The sequence below is a fragment of the Nesoenas mayeri genome (genome assembly GCF_963082525.1).
Source record: "Nesoenas mayeri genome assembly, chromosome: 1".
Taxonomy (NCBI): Eukaryota; Metazoa; Chordata; class Aves; order Columbiformes; family Columbidae; genus Nesoenas; species Nesoenas mayeri.
The window spans coordinates 33,521,118-33,539,584 of NC_137541.1; the positions used below are offsets into that span (position 1 = coordinate 33,521,118).

At 39.6% G+C, this 18,467-nt stretch overlaps 1 protein-coding gene across 1 annotated transcript; it reads right to left on the bottom strand.

Moving 5' to 3' along the window:
• Positions 1–16,226: 16,226 nt before the first annotated feature.
• On the bottom strand, positions 16,227–17,792 carry AMIGO2 (adhesion molecule with Ig like domain 2; the record flags this gene model as incomplete). Its single annotated transcript, XM_080364035.1, has 1 exon — positions 16,227–17,792. One exon carries the CDS (start codon positions 17,790–17,792, stop codon positions 16,227–16,229), a length of 1,566 nt encoding a protein of 521 aa, XP_080220161.1.
• Between the last annotated feature and the right edge of the window lie 675 nt (positions 17,793–18,467).

An 18,467-nucleotide genomic window follows, 5' to 3' on the forward strand; every position in this document is an offset into this window, starting at 1 on the left:
ATTTGTCCTGCTTTATTTCAGATAGTAAAGATGCATGGGTAGTGCTGGGCAATGCCCCTGTACCCGGTGGCAGACAGATGCAACCTTTTTCTTCAGCTACAGGCCAGAAGCCAATTGTCCATTACTGTGGCTTCTGCTTGAAATAACAGGTCTTACCAAGTATTTTTATTACCTGGAATGGGGTATAAGAATAAGTAGACCATGGTGAGAGGAAGAGATTTCAATATTTCAAACTCATATTTTTTTAAGGAGCCCTCAAATGCTCCAATGTTAAATGTATTTGGACTGGCTCTGGAACATTTTTTTTTTTTATTATATTAGGAATTGGGCTTGAAGAAATACAATAATAGCAGGTGACTTTAATGAAAATTGTTTTGGCATGGTATGACTTGAAAGCCCTAGGTCTAGCTACCATTTGCCCTTGGTTATTTATACACTGGTACCTAAATCAGGCAGATTTGAGTCAAGTAGCAAGCCTGAGTCACAAATGAGTTGGGGAGGAACAGCTTATGTACTTGACACTTTTCAGATGTGTAACTAATAAGAAGTTGTCAGCTTACATTAATTTTTACACATCTTGGCTACATCAGAGATGCAAAGGCAAACTCTGGTGTGCAGAAAGATGACGTGGAGTTGAGGACTCCACAGGGAACTTAATCAATGCACACATTACACTGATAGCAAATAGTTTTTCATCATGGCAGGCTACTGATAAGATTTTTCTCCTTGTGTAACTCTTTTTAGAATAATATGTAGGAGAAAAGATAATAGACTGGAAATTGCATCTGCAAAATAAAAGCAGCAGTTGTAATATTTTGTGAAATGCTGCTCAGTGAACCGAAACGTCTCTCACAGGATGAGTTCTCAGCCTGAAAGATGCATCCAATGTGCATAAAGGTAGCTGACTTTCAGCCACAGGAACATGAATTACTTACAAAAGGCTGGAGTTTTATCTCAGTTACACCTGCGTGCCCTGAAATGAATTTATTTGACTTTACTGATAAAAATAGGATTTGAGTCTGGCATTGTACTGAAGATGAGGAAACTGTTACCTTTTTCTGAAACAGTGTCATAATTTCAAGAGAAATTGGTAAAAATGAATAGTTTAAAAATAATTTTATTTCTTTTCAAAATGTACAGAAAAACGAAAAATTGTCCACAGCAAAAATTTCCAGTCATCTGCCCGATACCAGGAGGCAGCTCTTCTGGATCACCTGGATTAGGAAGACATGCAGCAGGGGGTACACACTTCCAGGAGCTGTCAGAAAACACTGAGGCTCAGTCCCACTTCGGTCCTGGATGAATCACGGTAGACCAAGCTGAGGGCAAGGGTATCCTTTCAAAGCTTGTGGTCTCAGACTAGCCACAGTTCCCAGGCTTCTGGCAGTCCTGAGTAATTTTTTATACCCATGGTGCCACTCTGAATCAGCTCATTTACATTCTCTGTGTTTTCTCTGTGAGAAATCAAGGCACAGATGAACTCAGTGACTTTGCCTGACGACACATAGATAATCTCAAGATACAGATAGTCTCAGGATAAAGGCTCATTCCTTGCAGTTGCAATTCTAGAATGCAAGAAAAGAGAAGCCTAGACTAAAATACAGTTCTTTTAGTTGGCAATGTTTTATACTCTTCAGAATTGACATTGTCATCTACCTGTACAGCTGTACCAGTCTCTTGTACAGCTTTCTGCAAAGGTATGTCAGAGCATGACACATGCAAAGTGTCTGTAATGTAAAAGATGTAAAATATCATGTTACATGAAAAGACATTGTTCAACTGAATGCTAATAACTCTATGTCTTATTACTATTATTATTCCATCAAGTAAAAAACCCAAACTATTTAGGAGCTCAATCTCATCCTTTTGATGACTGAATGTGTCCTGAACACTTCAGCAGAATAGAATATAAATAATGCAGAAAATCCAAAATTTCTCAGCCAGAGTTCATACTTGGGGTAAAAATAAAAGAAGTATGTTACTAGTTTTTCAAAGCTCCATCTCATTGTTGCTTTGCTGTCAGGATTTCAAAAGGGTACTGATTGCACTGCCGGCCCTATTTCTGCTTTCAATCTAGTTTATTGTGATTTTATTATGTCTGAGAGTTTCTTCTGATGCAACCATCTGAAAGAGAACAATCAAGCCCGAAATCTGTATGAGGCTAAAATATATCTTGCATTCTTTAAGAGCTCTGACTTTAAAATGGAATGTGGCAATTAGCTTTTAATAAGGTCTCATTATTTTAATAAAAAAACTACAGACAGATTGAGTTTTAAGATGTGTTTTAACATCACAAGCTTGTTCAGATTCTAATTCTATTTTTGTTAAGTGATAATCAGCAAAACATACTTTCACTAGGTCTGAATGCTTATGTATGCCCTTATTAGGGATATTGTAGTATCCTCCATTTTTCCTAAAGAAGCTGAATCCCAAAAAGGCCAGTAGAAAAAGTAGTAAGGAGATAACTGTAGTGAGATGTCTCTGCCTTGCTCACCCAGCAGATTAATGCCCCCTTTCAGTGGAAGTGCTATTGGAAATGTAAAAGGATTGCCTACTATTTGTGGATGAGGTATTTTAGTACCTGAAAAAGTACCAACCAGTCACACTGCCAAATAGTAGACAGTCAAATGAGATGTATTATGTACAGTGAAAGCAACCCTGCCTTTCAAAGCCAACATTGCCTTTGAAAACTTATTACATCATGTAAATTTAGGGGGGGTGGGGGGGTGAAGGGTGTGAAGAATAATTAAGTTCCACTTTGGAGCACTCTGTGGTGACAGGCCCACGTTTTCAGTGGGGAAACAGACCTCTCTCATTTTCAGAAGTCCAGTGCAGACTATACAATTTCCTCCTAATGAGTAACAGTAAATCATGCCAGCAATCACACTGACCATGCCTCATGCTCTTCCATGCTGGGCTGTGCTTACTGCAAAGCAAACTTCAGCCTTACCAGAGGTCCCAAGAGTGTTTGAGAAGTTTTCCCAGCTGTGTACCCCAAGGCCAAGTTAAACCTGCCTGCACTGATAGAAAGTATGAAACAGAGGAAGATTTGTCTGGAATGATTAGCATTCACAGCTAAGGCAATGTCTTGTTCCAATGACTTGGAAATATTTGAAAATTGAACCCAAATTACACTGTTTGTAGAACTGCTTCACAAGTAACAGCATGGCCCAAGAATTTCACAACATGCTAGTGTTCAGTGTGAAATGGTTTTAGGAGAGAATTACACTCAGTTCTACAGTAGAGTGACCAGTTTGTCCCCCAACTAATTAATTTGTCATCTTGTGTATGACATTTTGAGAGGTACCATTGGGATAAAGCAGATTTCAGAAGTACCATTTATGTGAACTTAAGGAGCAAAATAAAAAAAATGCAAACAAACAAAACAAAACAAACAAACACAAACAAAAACACAAACAAAACAAACAAAGAACAAACAAACCCCAAAACCCCACAAACTTCTGAGGAAAAAGACTGCTTGCTTTCTGCTAAAATTTGGAGAGGAAAATGAAGCACACATGAACCATTTCTATTTCAGGTCAATTTGAATAAAAGGGTTTGTACATAATCTCAGACAATCTTCAGTCACCTGCATCCTGGGCAGAAAAAATTCGATGCAAGTCGTGGGGCAAGAGGGACATAAACAAACATTGCAAGTGTAATACTAAAGGGCTGGAAAAGATCTTGTAGCTCCTCTAGTCCAAGAGTCTACACTGAGGAAGGTGTTTGTCTAAGTTGTTTTTAAAAATCCTTTAACAAAACAAAAAAAATGCAACAGTATCAGTCAATAGTCTCCCATTATTTCACTGTCCAGGTGGCCAAAAAGCTGTTCCTATTATCCAACCAAGGCCAGCTAACTTGTCAGTAGTGAACAGGGTCAATACAATTTGTTCTTGTCAAATCTGTCAGCTGTTTTTACCATCCTAATACACTCCCAGCACTTATAAATTGGTTATCTAACCACTTGTTCCAGAATAATTCCAGGAATTGGTGTTTCACTGAATAATCTATGATCCCTTGTTTGTTTTTCCAAAGGTAGGTACTGTATTTGCTTTTCTTGCAGTATCTCGGACCTGCTCATGTTCTAGGAGTTTTCAAAGATAACAGTAAATATTTCAGAGATTTCTTCCTATTCCTTTAAATAAGTGTAGGTGAATGTCATCAGGATCTGATGGCTTCAATTACACTTATCTTATCCAGATATTTTTTAACTTAATTTCTCCCTATTCTGGCTATGCTCCTATTTTCACATTAAATTTAGTGTGGTTAAGCACCTGAGCAGAAATTAATCTTTTTGTGTGAAGACAGTGAGCACTTTAGTAATGTGTGCATTGCCTGTTAAGCAACGAACCTTTACTTTGCCCTTCTTGTGCTTCTCATGTACTTATTGTACTCAATACTTATTGTATTTTGCTGCCTTTATTTTCCAAAATGATGTTAACACCTTAACTATCTGAACTTTCTCAATTCCTTTTAAACTCATATGTAATTATATTCCTCATTTCTACTTTTTGCATGACTCCTTTTGATTTTAGTTTCTTAAGAAGGTCTTGGTGCACTTGTAAAGCACTTTGCTCCCAATTTCTTATGTTATGTCCTATAGGTTTACCATTGTGCATTTGATGTAGCTTCTATCACCATTTCCTGCCTTTTCTGATATGCTCTATGCCTAAGACTACCTACTTCAGAGACTCACATCACACTTCTTTTTACTGCTTTCTAGGCTTCTTTCATCGTCCCTTCTCAAATTTAGCTAATCTCTCTTCTAGATTTAAGAGCCTCTCTGGTGTTGTGATTGCTGGTTTGTGGGTGACTAAATTGGAGGGTTTTTTTACTTGTATTCTTAAATTGGAAACAATTATAGAAAAGTGCAGTAGCTTTGTGCTTCAGCTGCCAAAATTAAAATTACTCACAGACACTGTATATTTATAGATATTGTTCATGTAAAGATCACTGTCAGTCTCAAAGGATTTTTGAAACATTTAAGAAACCCTGCTTTGAATATCAAGAGACAATTTTAGACTTTGGAATAGATCCATAATGACATGTCCTATATTGTCAGACCTTACCTGGATATTTCCAAACTGTTCAGATGTGCAGGGACTCCTCAGGGGTAAAAAGGCCTCCTTGGACCTCTTGGATCCTCCTTGGGCCTTTTTCCAGGTGCACATCACAACCTCAGCCTGGCCATGAGCAATGCCCATAAGATACAGAGGAGATAAAGGAAAAAGAGGTTGCACAGGGGCAGTGCAGTTAAGTGTGGCCTATGTTCATGAATTCATGTAGAAACTAAATGAAAACAAGATGTAAAAACCAAACAACTTCCAGATTCTGCTATAATTCACAGAAGAAAGTAGAGTTGGCAGAAAGCAAAGCCTGAAGTTGAATTTTGTCAGCAGATTAATGTCAGTAATATACCAGTGCTACTCCATGGAGCAGTCAGTGATGACAACTCTTTCTCAGTAATGAGAGGCTTTGAATCCTTACAGCCAAAATCAGCACGTCTGGCAGCCTGGAAAGGTCAGCTGGCATCCAATTTTCACTGATCAGTGAGGCTCCTTTCTGGCTACTACAGCATCCAGCTAGACTTCAAGGGCTGGCTTCATATGTCAGTTTTTGGAGAGTCTTTCAGTGTGAATGTTATAGAAAAGCACTTGCCACTGCCGAGAGCATGGCCTTTAGAGAGAATTCAGAGAGTCAGACTCAAATGGTCTATTATGGCAGCATTCCCACAGGCTAATGTACACTCAATGACATTAGTCTCCCTAGTTTTCCTGAGTGGTCAGTACAGAGAGAAGCTCTAAACCATCCTCTGGAGGAAAATATTTCTCTTCAATCTAAATAGGTGGCAGTAGGCTACAGTCTGGGAGTGCTTCTGTGAAAATATTATGGTCATAGCAAGTAATGTCATCATATATTTGACAACACAGTCATTGTACACTGATAAGTACCTACCCGTGGAAGTATTTTCTCCTTGAAGTACAATGCACACTTACTGTGCTGCAGAAAGACATTCAAAAAGCATCCATAGTGTGGAAAGGTCTTAATATAATATGAGCTACTATAATGCTTCCTGTCCCAAGGAATCAAAATGTTTTACAGCTGTTGATGAATCAAGCTCCACAAAGATACTTAGAATCAGATTTTAAAGTAGGCATTACCAAAATACAATTGCACAGTATTTCCCCAGTTGTTATCAATAGTCATAGATCATAGTTTATGGCTTCCTACACACACATGAAGCTTCTTTTTCAAGTCCTGTAAGTCTGGTCCAAGTCCTCTCATAAGCTTTGGGAAAGAGAAACATTCCTTATCAGAAATATAAGGTTAATCCTACTTTGCTTTATATTAGTGTATCGTAATACCTGAAATTTGTGGCATCCGTCTGTTCTGGTGACAGCTGCAGTTGGTCTGTTTGCGTGCAGTCAGCAGCCGGAAGAGCTGAGTTTCTTCTGGCCTGTATGAGAACATTAATCCCCACGCTGGTGCTTCAGGGAACTGAATAAAGCCCTCCTCATCTTTTATATTTAGTCTCCAGAGATGCATTGCCCCCTAATACTGTGTCAGTTCTTCTCTTTCCACTACAAGGGTCTAATGTTAATTGGCAAAGCTGACAGCAGCACACATACCCGGTTGCAATGTCACACCCTTTAGTGAATTCATCTTTAAAAAGGAAATTTCACATTCTGCTTTAGGGCACAATTAAGTTAGCTACTTGGTTTTCTGTAGAAGAAAAATAAAAATCCTAAACACGCCTACTTCAGTGGCAAGATTTCAGCGTCTCTCCTGAAAGTTATTTATTTTCACAAGTGATGGCTTGGAGATAGTAAGAGATCTACTCAAAAACACAAAACCTCAAGGAAATACCCAGGTCACTAGTCCTGTGTCACCCTTACAAATCAATCCAATTATCCACTGCCTCTTAGGGAGATAATGGATTAATATTACTATTGTTTACCCACTGTGAGCAAAGTGGCCTGAACGCAAGACATAATGACAATTAAAGATAATCAGAAAGTAATACTTTTTTGTCTGTGGTAAAGTCTTCTAATTTCTGGGATGAGTAATCTGTACCTGTGTTATTGAGACAACAATTCTCTACACAGGAGAAAATCATAAAAACAGAATGAAGATTTAATATATTTTTTAAAAGTCTGAGCCCTTACCAAGGTTCAGGTACTGCTTTTGGCTTTCAGTTTTGACATTTGACTCCTGTGTGTTATTTTCTCATCTTTAGCTCAAAGGGTGGTATTTTTCTCCTGGCAAAAATTTCCCTCGGCAACATTTCTATTTTTAACAAATTGCAGGCTGTTCTCTCTACAAGAGAGGCTCATCACTTCTGGGTAGCAAGAAAACAGCAGCACCTCTAAGCCCCAGATCTTGCTCTGCCTTTTGAATACTGCTTGGGTAAGAAAAAGGCCTCCCCACATACATCTCGTCACTGTGCAATGCACCCTGCATAATATAGCAGGGGACATATCTACACTGATAATAAAAACTAGTGTAGTCCATGATTCTCTGTAGTAGATGAACATAAATTTTTTAAGTTATGCCTTACTGAGCAAGACTTGTAGGAGAGCTACAGGAAATATGCCCGTAGCTCTGAGTTATTCCCAGGGAGCGTGGTATTTTCTATAGGCCTAATTTGATACTATTGTATATACTGGAGAGGAGGAGATTTACTTATATTTTTAAAGAATATTAAAATGAGACAGTAATGACGAGGAAGCTTTACAACCTTTTTATGCACTGTGGTGATGAGAACTTTAAAACTTCCTATTGTATTTCTTTATCATGAAGCAATTTTAAATCACCATGAATGTGCCAAGTAAACACCATGTTGATTCTTCTGGTGTGCTTTCCAACAATTTCTCCCTATTGAGTATAAAAGGAGTGAGGTCTGGCCATGCTGGAGAGTTGGCCATGGGCATTCTTATCACTCTCAGGCACTTACACAAGATGACAGGCACATGATTGAACTGGGAATTCATCACAAGCAGTCTGAATACAGCAAACAGCACTTTGCAATGACAACTTTGCAGATGGGGCATCAATGAAAATTCATTTTCTTTAATACAAAATGATAATGCAAACAGCCACAATGCTAATCCTACAATAAAATTCTTGGGGAATAAATGACGAGAATATAGCTTCTATGTATCTGTAGCATTTCTTAAGGCAGACACAGACTCCACCTTGGATCAAATTTTATGATAAACTTTATGGATGTGGGGTAAAGTATTTTTATTCATAAAAAAGCATCTTCCTTGCTAGATGAAGGGAAGAAGCCTGTTGTCATAACTGACATGAAGCAAGTGCTGTTGAAAGCCAGACTGACTGCATTAAGTGTGAATTAATAGGTGGGACTGCTAAAAGACAAAAACATTGCAGCGCTGAAGGACAAAAATGACTGTTTTTAGTAAATGTGATGATTTCTGACATTTTACTGTATATTTTTCTGTAATGGAAGTGAAATTCTAATAAAATTATATACCACAAATTTAGCAACGATAATAGCAGTATGTCTAAATATATTTTTAAAATATGAGATGATACAGAGGACAGCATACTCAACAAATCGGCTTATCTCTACAGAACATATGGATCATAGAGACCATACACTGAAAATGATCATTTTGCTTAAATTGTATGCAGTGATTTTCTGTGCTTGAAAACAAACAAGAGAGGGGAGGAACATGCATTGAAAACAGATCAACTTTCTTTTTAGTATATGGTTAAAAACAGAAGGAGAGAAGATAAAATGAATGGAAAGTTCTCTCATCCCCAAATTACAAAATTACTGATTGGATTGCGATTACAAATGTCATTCACTTGCCCTCATGAATCTTAGTTTAAAAAATAGGGTTTTAAATTATTTCAGGCAATAGACCAAGTATACTAATTTCTGCTTTAAAAACCAGGTCAGAGAAACAAATATCCTCTCTGGTCTTTTGCAAAACATCTCCTTCAGCTGCATTCAGCCTTGACTGACATATCTGAATGTGTTAGTAGCAGTGCTAACACCATACTGACACTGTTCCCTCCCTGGCTTAAATCAGAAAGAATCTCAGTTCTGGCACTAAAACTGAGGAGAAAAGCTTGGTTTCCTTTCCATCAACATTTAGGCAACAGTAAACTGCCTGGGGAAAGGTTCAAGATTTTGTTTCTTCTAAACACTCAGCTAAAAAATGTAACAAAAGTAATGGTTTTCAGTGATTCTGGTGCCAGGTTAAAACAGCAGAGGACAAAAGTCAGACGTAGCCTGGTCTGAGGCTCTATCTAGTGTTCTAAAACCCTCTGCTCAAAGTGCAAAAGGCTAATTGAGCTGCTCCAGGCAACAGCAGTGCTTATCTGAGCTAATTTATTTTGTGGTATATTATTGCCGACAGCACCTCAGCTACCAGGGAAAGTGCTAGAAATCCTTTCGTTTCTGTGAAAGGACATTTTGTCTTTATGCAAAGGGCAGCATTTGCACTTGCTGAGGCTCTGTGCTCTGCAGGAGCAGATACCGGAGCCTCCACCCCCTTCTGGAGAGGGTGTCTAAGGTTTGCCTGGTCCTGGTGAGCATTTTGGTGTTAGGGCCATTAACCCTTGAGGAGAGAAATTGGCAGTCTACTGTATTGGGCAGCTCTTGAGCAAACACACTCACTCTTTTCTCGCTGCACTTCCCTTCTCATAACATCCCTGTCAGGGACATATGCTGTGGCAGCCTGTGGTGCTCCATGTGTAGTTCAAAACTGAAAATAAAGTCGTGGAATTCAAAAGGTGATCTGTGGTAACAGCTAAATGAGGTTTTCAATTGAGTTTGTTGATTGAGCTAATCTGATTGAAGAAAACATCTTGTCTAGGAAAAGTTTGTGTGATGTAGTTTGGCTCTAGCATGCCTAGGAAATACTTACAGTTGATCTGGGATTGTAATCAGAAATATTCGTATAGACTGGACAGCCTCTCTTTATATCAGAGTTGCTTTATGCTAAAACTTGTTTCACATTACTGGTGGTTACTAAATCAGCTTAGTTAAGTTGATGCCAGAATTGCATGAATAGTCTTTCTCCTTTAAAAAAACAAAAGGCTTAAAATATGCCATTTGAAATTAGTCAAATGAGACAAAAATTTCAGTTAAACTAAAATAATATATAGGTCTATGCCTGCATTATCTCTTGTTGGATTTGGTTGGATAGACTCAATTTTGGTTTGGTTAGACTCAATGATCTTAAAGGTCTTTTCCAACCTAAATTATTTTATTATTCTATTTTTGGTCAAAGAAAACACTTGAATTCACAACTAACTTCTCCTGATATCTAGGTGTCATCAAACTGACTCTATCATTCCAGAGCCTCCTCTTCTCCCCTACCAAATGTAGACTTCCTTAGGAGAACTAAATGAGAAGATATTTTTCCAATTAATTAAGTTATTCTGCAAGGGATGAGAAAATAGATTTATATAAGGAAAAAAATCCACCTAGCATAATGAGAGCATAAACCAGTAATTTGCAAGAAAAAATATTTTCTCTATTGTATCTGTTCAGTTATTTAATATCAAAATCAGAACCATGATCCTATTACCTATTACATGACCTCTTCAGCAATTTCAGGATATCTCTTCCTCAAAACCAAATAGTATTACTCTTACACTTTGATTTTGTATGGATCACTTTCATACCTGTATTACTGTCAGAAATATGTTAACACCCATACCTTCAAAAATATCCATTAATTCCATATTTAGGTAAATGCATGAAGTGTGTATTTTTAAAATTTTTCTCAGATACCTACTCTAAGCAAGAGCTAAGGTATTAGCCTTTTGAAAAATATCAAGTGAACTTGGGCCAAAATTATTTCTTTCCCTTATTCCCTACATGCTCTAATTTCTACTCTTATTCACACCTGGTCCTTGTTGAATGAACAGAAAGACGTAAAAGAAACATAGGGAAAAATTCATTAAATATGCACTCTATACGTAATGATTCAAATAACGTTTACCAGAAAGAGCAAAGAGCAAGTCAGTAAATTCTAAATTGCTCAATCTGTAAATGAAGCATGTGTCTTGTCTTCTCAAAAGGTACTACTTACCAATGCCAGTTCTCATCATTTAGAAGCTATTTGGAAGTAGCTGTTTTAATTAATCAACTAAAATTATGCCCTCCAGCAACTTTGCAGTACATCCAGAAACCATCTTCAGGAAGCCAGTCTTGCCACGGAGACCTATGAAGGAAGAGGCTGGAAATGGTCCCTGCACCTGTCACAGTCAAACAGTTGACTGCTCAGCCTCAAAGAAGAGAGCAGAAGTGTGTGCTGGGTGGGATGGCCAGAGGCTGTAGTCCACAGGACACTGTCACTTCTGCATTACTTTAGAGATGACCACAATAGAATGCTCCGGCCCGTAAAGGCTGGTTTATTCTCATCCAGTTCAGGGACATAAGAGGTTATTAGGAATATGCTGCAGTTAAGATATAAAAGCACTCTGAAAGAGGTTGATTTACTCTAGTAGGAAGAAATAATCTTGTGATATCCTAAATGAAAGTTTATGGTTTAATCACAACTTGACCCCAGGGTTTTGCTTTTTAGAAAGAATAAGCTACATAATCTGTTAGTCCTTTGACACTGTCATTAGCAGTCCTCAGAAATCTGACTTCTTGAAGAAGCAATGCTAAGAAGATAGATATATTATTAACCCAGAGCATTATTTGCCTAACAAGCAGGGGGTGAATACCTGGGCTAAAAGGACATGGTCACTGGCTGTCATAACCAACTACAGATTAAGTGTCAGTAATGGGAAAGCACTCCTGCTCACCCTCAGCTTCCAGCTTAGTTGGCAGCTGCTCAGCGCTGGTGCAGACTCACCTGGAGCACTGTGTGCAGCTCTGGGCACTACAATATAAAAAAGATATAAAGCTACTGGAGAGTGTCCAGAGGAGGGCTACAAAGGTTGGTGAAGGGTTTAGAGGGGAAGCTGTACAAGGAATGGCTAAAGTTACTTGGTTTGTTCGCCCTAGAGGAGGCTAAGGGGAGACCTCGTTGTGGGCTACAGCTTCATCACAAGGAGAAGATGAAGGGTAGGTGCTGATCTCTCTGGTGACCAATGACAGAACCCAAGGGAATGGCAGGAAGATGTGCCAGAGGAAGTTTAGATCAGACATTAGGAAAAGATTCTTCACCTAGAAGGCAGTGGAGCACTAGAACAGTCCTCAAGCCTGACAGCATTCAAGAAACAATTGGACAACGCCCTCAGAAACATGATGTGAACACTGGGGTTGTTGTATGCAGGAGCACGAGTTGGACTCGATGATCCTTCTGGGTCCCTTCCAACTCAGGACATTCTATGATTCTATGAGGGGCAGTCAGGCATTGTATGTGTTCATCATTACTGAGGTGGTCACAGATACTTAACCTTATTGAAGTCAGGAGAGATGACTGGCAGCCTTTCCTTTCACCTGCCACTACAGGTGGGTAATATGTGGACAGAGCAGTTGCATGGTTGTGTAGTTGCTACGCTCAGGACTGGTCAGAGAGGTTTCACGCTGGCCTCACATGACCGGTCTTGAACACACTCCACAAAAGCGTATTTCTTGCAGGCATGTGCAGTACTGGAAATGCACAGAGGCAAGGACATGACATCCAAGAGCTGTCTACAGCCATTACCCTTATTTTTGATCTGCAAGACTGCTGGAACTGATGTAATAGGCCCTTAAGTAAGAGAAAAGCTGCTCACCACAATTAAAATGATGGAGGACTTGGGTTCAAAGGATCCACACAAAAAGACACAGTATTCAGCTACAGCTTAGAGCCCCGCTTGTAACCTTGTGTGTCAGGGTCTCAGGCACTGGACAGAAGACACAGAAGAGAAAAAGTCACCTGGGGTTATCTGAGTTGCATGAGGAATATCTCACTCCAAGAATCTTGCAGAGATGGTGAGGAACCCCATGCCCAACCAGAGACTTCTTGCCAGTGGGCTGGTACCTCTGCCTTACTGAAAACTCATCTTAAAGAGCATGGCTGGGCTGGTGCCAGAGCACCAGAGAAGAACTGAGCTCAATCTGCATTAAAAATACCATTCAGCTCTTTGGGAGTTGCTTGAAACACCCACAGGAAATCCGGGAGATAGGCTAACAGGGACAATACAGCAGTAGGGCAGGCCCTCCGATGAAGACTCGCTAGGAGGGTGGACAACACCGGAGCTGCTGCTGTGGCATGTGGGCAGCCTCTCCTGCCCATGCAACCACCGAGTGCACTGTGTGGCTGTGGAGCTGGATGGCAGTGCTGGCTCCCAGCTCACAGCCCTTGGGGTGCCAGCATTGCGGGAGAGAAGGCAGGAACAGCTGAGCTGCATTGGCTTTTCACAGCCTTCCAAGGTGAGGACTGAGACTGTGGATTTATGGTGTTGGTGCTATATGATAAATATTCTGTAAAGACTTTAAAAGTCTTTCTTAAAGCTGCACCTACGGAACTCATGAGGCTATGATAATGTAAAGAAGCTGTAAACAAGCCAACAGCTCTTTGAAAAGCTTTGGTTTTACCACCTTGTTCATAATCACAGAACTGTGAGCATTTTGAAGCAGTCAGTAGAATACAGCCAGTTAACAGTCACAGTAAATATCTGCTGTTCAGATCAATGCTCAGCTTCTCTAGACATCTGGCAGGATTACTCTGATCCCACAAATCTGAACACTCCTACTACAGGACAGCAGCTCTGCGGAAAGCTGCAGGGTCTCTACCTTTTTATTTAGGACTATCACAAAGATTTAAAATGCACGGTGAGTTTGATACTTGGTGTCACCACCTTGCACTGTGAACAGCAGCAAGTGTACCTGCTCAGCCTTAGCTGCTAAAGATATGTGTACAGCTGCCTCTCAGCTCACCAACAATAGCCTCTTTTCTTTTTCAGTCCAATTTGGAACTGACCATCAACGTTCCTGTGTAAACACCAAAATCTGGGTCAATTAACCTAATGTATGACAACAGAGCATAATATCTGCCCAGAGCTGTAACTGATCTGTACATCTTTCCGCAGGAGTATTTGCCTCTCCATTTCCCAGTCTGCCTCACCACTCTTTCAGCCCTTTGGCCCCAGGTCACTGATCATTTCCTTGCAGAACACAGAGGACACCCACCCACCATGTGCATGGCACAGCAGCAGATCATGCAGCGCGGCTGAACCTTTTCAATAAAAAAATCTTTGAGAAGGAGATAGTGTCAAGTCTTTGCCCCATTGATGGATGTCCCAGCTATATCACCTATTTTAGCAAAGAATGTAATTGTTTTTCCATCATGTCTCATATGTTAATATATGGATTTCAGCTTAATGAATGTATACAGGCAAAAGAATTAAAGAGTTTATGAAAGGACACTAACCTGCTTGATAGCAGATGCCATTTTTAAATTTACACAGATAAATATACCACTAAAAGACCCTAACCCCTGGTCATCTTTCTCTCCTAAATATTTATTATTCTCTGCCTAGAAAAAGAATTTCCATCTCCCACATGCATATCACAGCAACACTATTTCCTGATATAATCTATTTTCCAAGTAGCTTGCTTACAATTACCTACATCAGGATTTATCCATAGCAAATTGTTGATAGCTTTGGCTCAGACAGATGTAAACTTTAGCATGATGACATGCCTCTCAAAAGAAATCACAAAAAATGACAAGTGGCTGTTACAGTAAGTTTCTCAAAAAGAAAAAAAAAAAAATTACACTTGCCATACCATGTAGCCCTTTGATTCTGATTTATCTTTTACCCTTTCAATATATTCCCCAAAGATAGAATGAGAAAGACATGCTCCAATTACTCTCCAGTAAGCTGTAGTTCCCTGCAAAACTCCTTTGAAGTTGGTAGTAATCAATGCTAGGAAGATTGGTAAAGTATGGCCCAGTCCCAGTGTAGGTAAGCTTAAAAAAAAAAAAAAAAAAAAAAAAAGAAAGAGAAAAGAAGGCAAATATAACACACAAAGAAGCTGCAAGTAGAACAGTATGCTCATTAGAATAACATAACACTTCAGCCAACCATTGTTGCATGACCAGTCCATATCAGTCTCATCAGGTTCACAAACTTTGACAATGATACATTTGGGCAAGAAAGGCAGCAGTACCTACAAGTCAAGGGCCAAGTCCAGAAAGAAGCTGTGCTTTCTGAATTCACGGTGCACAGTGTCTTCTAAATTTTTCATGAGTTTGTCCAAATACTGTATTTCCTCTTTTAAGAAAAATATTTAGGAAGCAAATTTTATAAGACTGCTGGAACCATGTTCCACTGAAGGAGTTAATTGAAATATTTCCCTCATTTTTGTGAAGTTACCTCTGAAGAGAAGCCACCCACTCCTAAGGTGAAGTAGGAGCCCCAGAGATGGTGGCAGGCTTGTTCACCACATCTGATGCCAACAGAATGGCGAGCAGTGGAGGTTAAGACAGCTGATTAGAATTGATACAGCTATAATGAGTTACTCCTGATTAGCTTGAGTCCTCATGACTGACAACTTTCATTCCTCAACTAAGGAAATTGCGAAGGTAATGTGTTAACTTGTTTTCATGATGTGACAATGTTTATGAAAAAATACAACCACTTCTCGTGAGTAGTTCCATGACTAAATAAAGCGAGTACAAAGTCCGCTATTTAAAGGTTTTAGGCAATTATTGGCAAACACATAAGTTGAAAACCATAAACATTTATCTAGAGCTGCTAGGCATTGTGGTGGCAATTCTAATATTTTTGTTCTGATCAGTCCAAGAAAACTCATGATTTTTTTCCACTAGTGATTTTACTGTAAAGATTTTATGAGCCTATGAAAGGAATTGCAGGAAGCCTGGACATTTTTCTCAGTAGCTATCTGAGTTTGTTTCTCTGCTCACTGCCGAGGAGCTGAGCTATCAGCATGATGGAGAGCGTTTTATAGGGATCGGTCTCTGCCTCTGAATAGTCAGCTGTATGCAATGCAAGTGCCTCTAAACATGCATGAGAAATAGCTATGTATGGACCAGAGTAAAAGCCAAGGCTAAGCTCACATTGAAGACATTCACATTAATGCCACGCTGTTTGCTTTTCCTGAACAAGATATCACTGTCACATGGCCCTGCACTAACAGAGAAAGGAGATGCAATTCAAGGACTAACAACAGATACTTTTTTTAAAACATTTTCTCTTTTTATTTGTTTTTCCTGATGGCTGCTACAAGCAAAGGAGGTATTCAGAAATGTAACTGTACGATAACAAACACAGGCAGCAAACTAAGTTGATGGCATGAAAGGTGTATCTGAGAACACAGAATTGACAGAATCAGAGTCAGATTTTATTCGAGTAGTTTTTAAGATACTCTCAGCAATGATATTGTCATTAGGGAAGAGTTTTACTTTCCCATTCTGACTGTGCTTTGGTTCGTGCACGGGTTCCAGGAAAACCACCCGTTTACCTGTGCTGGTCTTCTTCTCGTCGGCTGGCAGGTCTTGCGACGGTGTGGAATTCAGTATGGATGAGTGGGCACTGCTTTGGTTCATCCTTCTCTTCCTCCTTTTCGCCTTACATTGGCATGGACAGGGCGTCAGATAGAGATACAGCAGTACTAGAACAATACTGGCTACACAGGCAGCAAGGGTGGTAAAAGCTGTATTAAATGCTTCATGAGCATGGGACCTGTTCACCGTGAAGTTGCTAACATTTATTCTAACCTCTATGGTTTCATTTAATAGCCTTTTCTTATTTATTGCGATGCAGGAATATAGCCCCGAGTCCTCTAGTTGGGCATTTGTTATCTCCAGGCTGCCATTATGAAACACCTTAAAGTTGTCGGTCTCCCTGTCTGGCTCCAGCAACCTATTGTCCGGACTAACCCAAACAAAGTGCGTGCCCGCATCGCTGATCCTGCTGTCACAGTGTACAATCAGCCTGTCACCAACTTGGGCATCGTGAATAAACCCAAAGGCTTGGAAAGAGCTGTTGACAGTGCTTTCAGAGCAATTCAGAAAGTTGTTGTGCAGTAAAGGCAGTTTATTGTAACCTCTTGGGTCTGATCGCAACAAACAGGTGTACTCATTTTTGAAGTCCACCACTGAATTGAAGTGTCGTTGATACCAGAAGATCAGCATGGAGTACAGCATACAGTCACAATAAAACGGGTTGCCGTGAAGATGAATTCCACTAAGATGTCTGGCCGGCACTGAACTCAGTCGCTGAACAGGCATCGACTGGATGTGATTAAAAGAAACGTCCAGCAACACAAGGTCTGTCAGTTTATGTTTTCCAGTGTACAAGTCCAGTGGGAAATGAGAGAGCAAGTTATAGCTTAAGTACAGTTTCTGCAATTTGTACAATCCTCCAAAGGCTGAAGACTCTATCTGCGTTATCTGATTGTTGTACAGCAGGAGAACCTCCAGTGCCCTTAGCTCTTGAAACACGGGGCTGCTCAGTGTCTTCAGGCTGTTGGATGACAAGTCCAGGTACTTCAGATTTGGGGTTGTGGAAAAGCTCCCAGTGATAATGCTGCTAATGCTATTATGATTGATTATTAAAGTGTTCAGTTTCTCCAACAGTACTGGTACCCATTCAGGCTCCAAAAAACCAATTCTGTTATAACTCAGATCCAGCCTTCTCATACATTTATAAAGATTTCCTGGCACTCGAGAGAGGTTCTTATTGGTGCAACTTACGATATCACTGGCACAGATGCAGGCTGTTGGACACATCCCCGGGCTGCTTCCACAAACGCTCACTGTGAAGACCAAGAGGCATGCCAGTCCTTTGCAGTTCGCTCTAAAAACTCCAAGTTGAGTAGAAATTGTCCACCAGTTTAAAGACATTGTTACTGTCTCCTAGCTGTCTCCCAGTGCTCCTCGCTACAGATTATATGTGCAGTTAGCTTTGCACTAATCACTGTCAAAAGAGGGACACAGAAGTACAGCATGTTAACATTTACGATTCATACCCTGCCTGATTTCTTATGCATGCCTTTTGAAAAATACAAGGAATTCATCCTTAATGTTTCATATGGCTAATTATAACATCTAGTTATTCTTAGGTGATGTAAGCTTAACATTGGTTTTATGTAAACATGAAATTCTGCACTTGCGTAAATACTCACACTACAGATATGATGTTTTTTCTCTTCAAAAACAATGCAACTGTTTTCCAGTTTTAGATCAAGGAATGCAATTTCTGACAGTTCATTAAAAAAAAAAAAAAAAAAAAAAATCAGAAATGTTCCTTTTTGAAACATGACTGAGCAACAGCATTTTCTACCTGTTTCCAGACCAACCCAGATGGAAAACTGCTGGTACAGGAAAGAAAAAGCCTCATCCAAAAATGCTATTTTCTTGTCTAGTGGGGAGCAGTTACAACATGTGTTGCTTCCCAATTAGAAAATGTCACACATTTTTGAGCTAAGAATTTTCTCAGACTACTCAGCTTTAAATGTCATATGACTTTTTTTTTTTTTTTATTCCAATAACTGATAGTTCAGGTAGCAACCACCTATT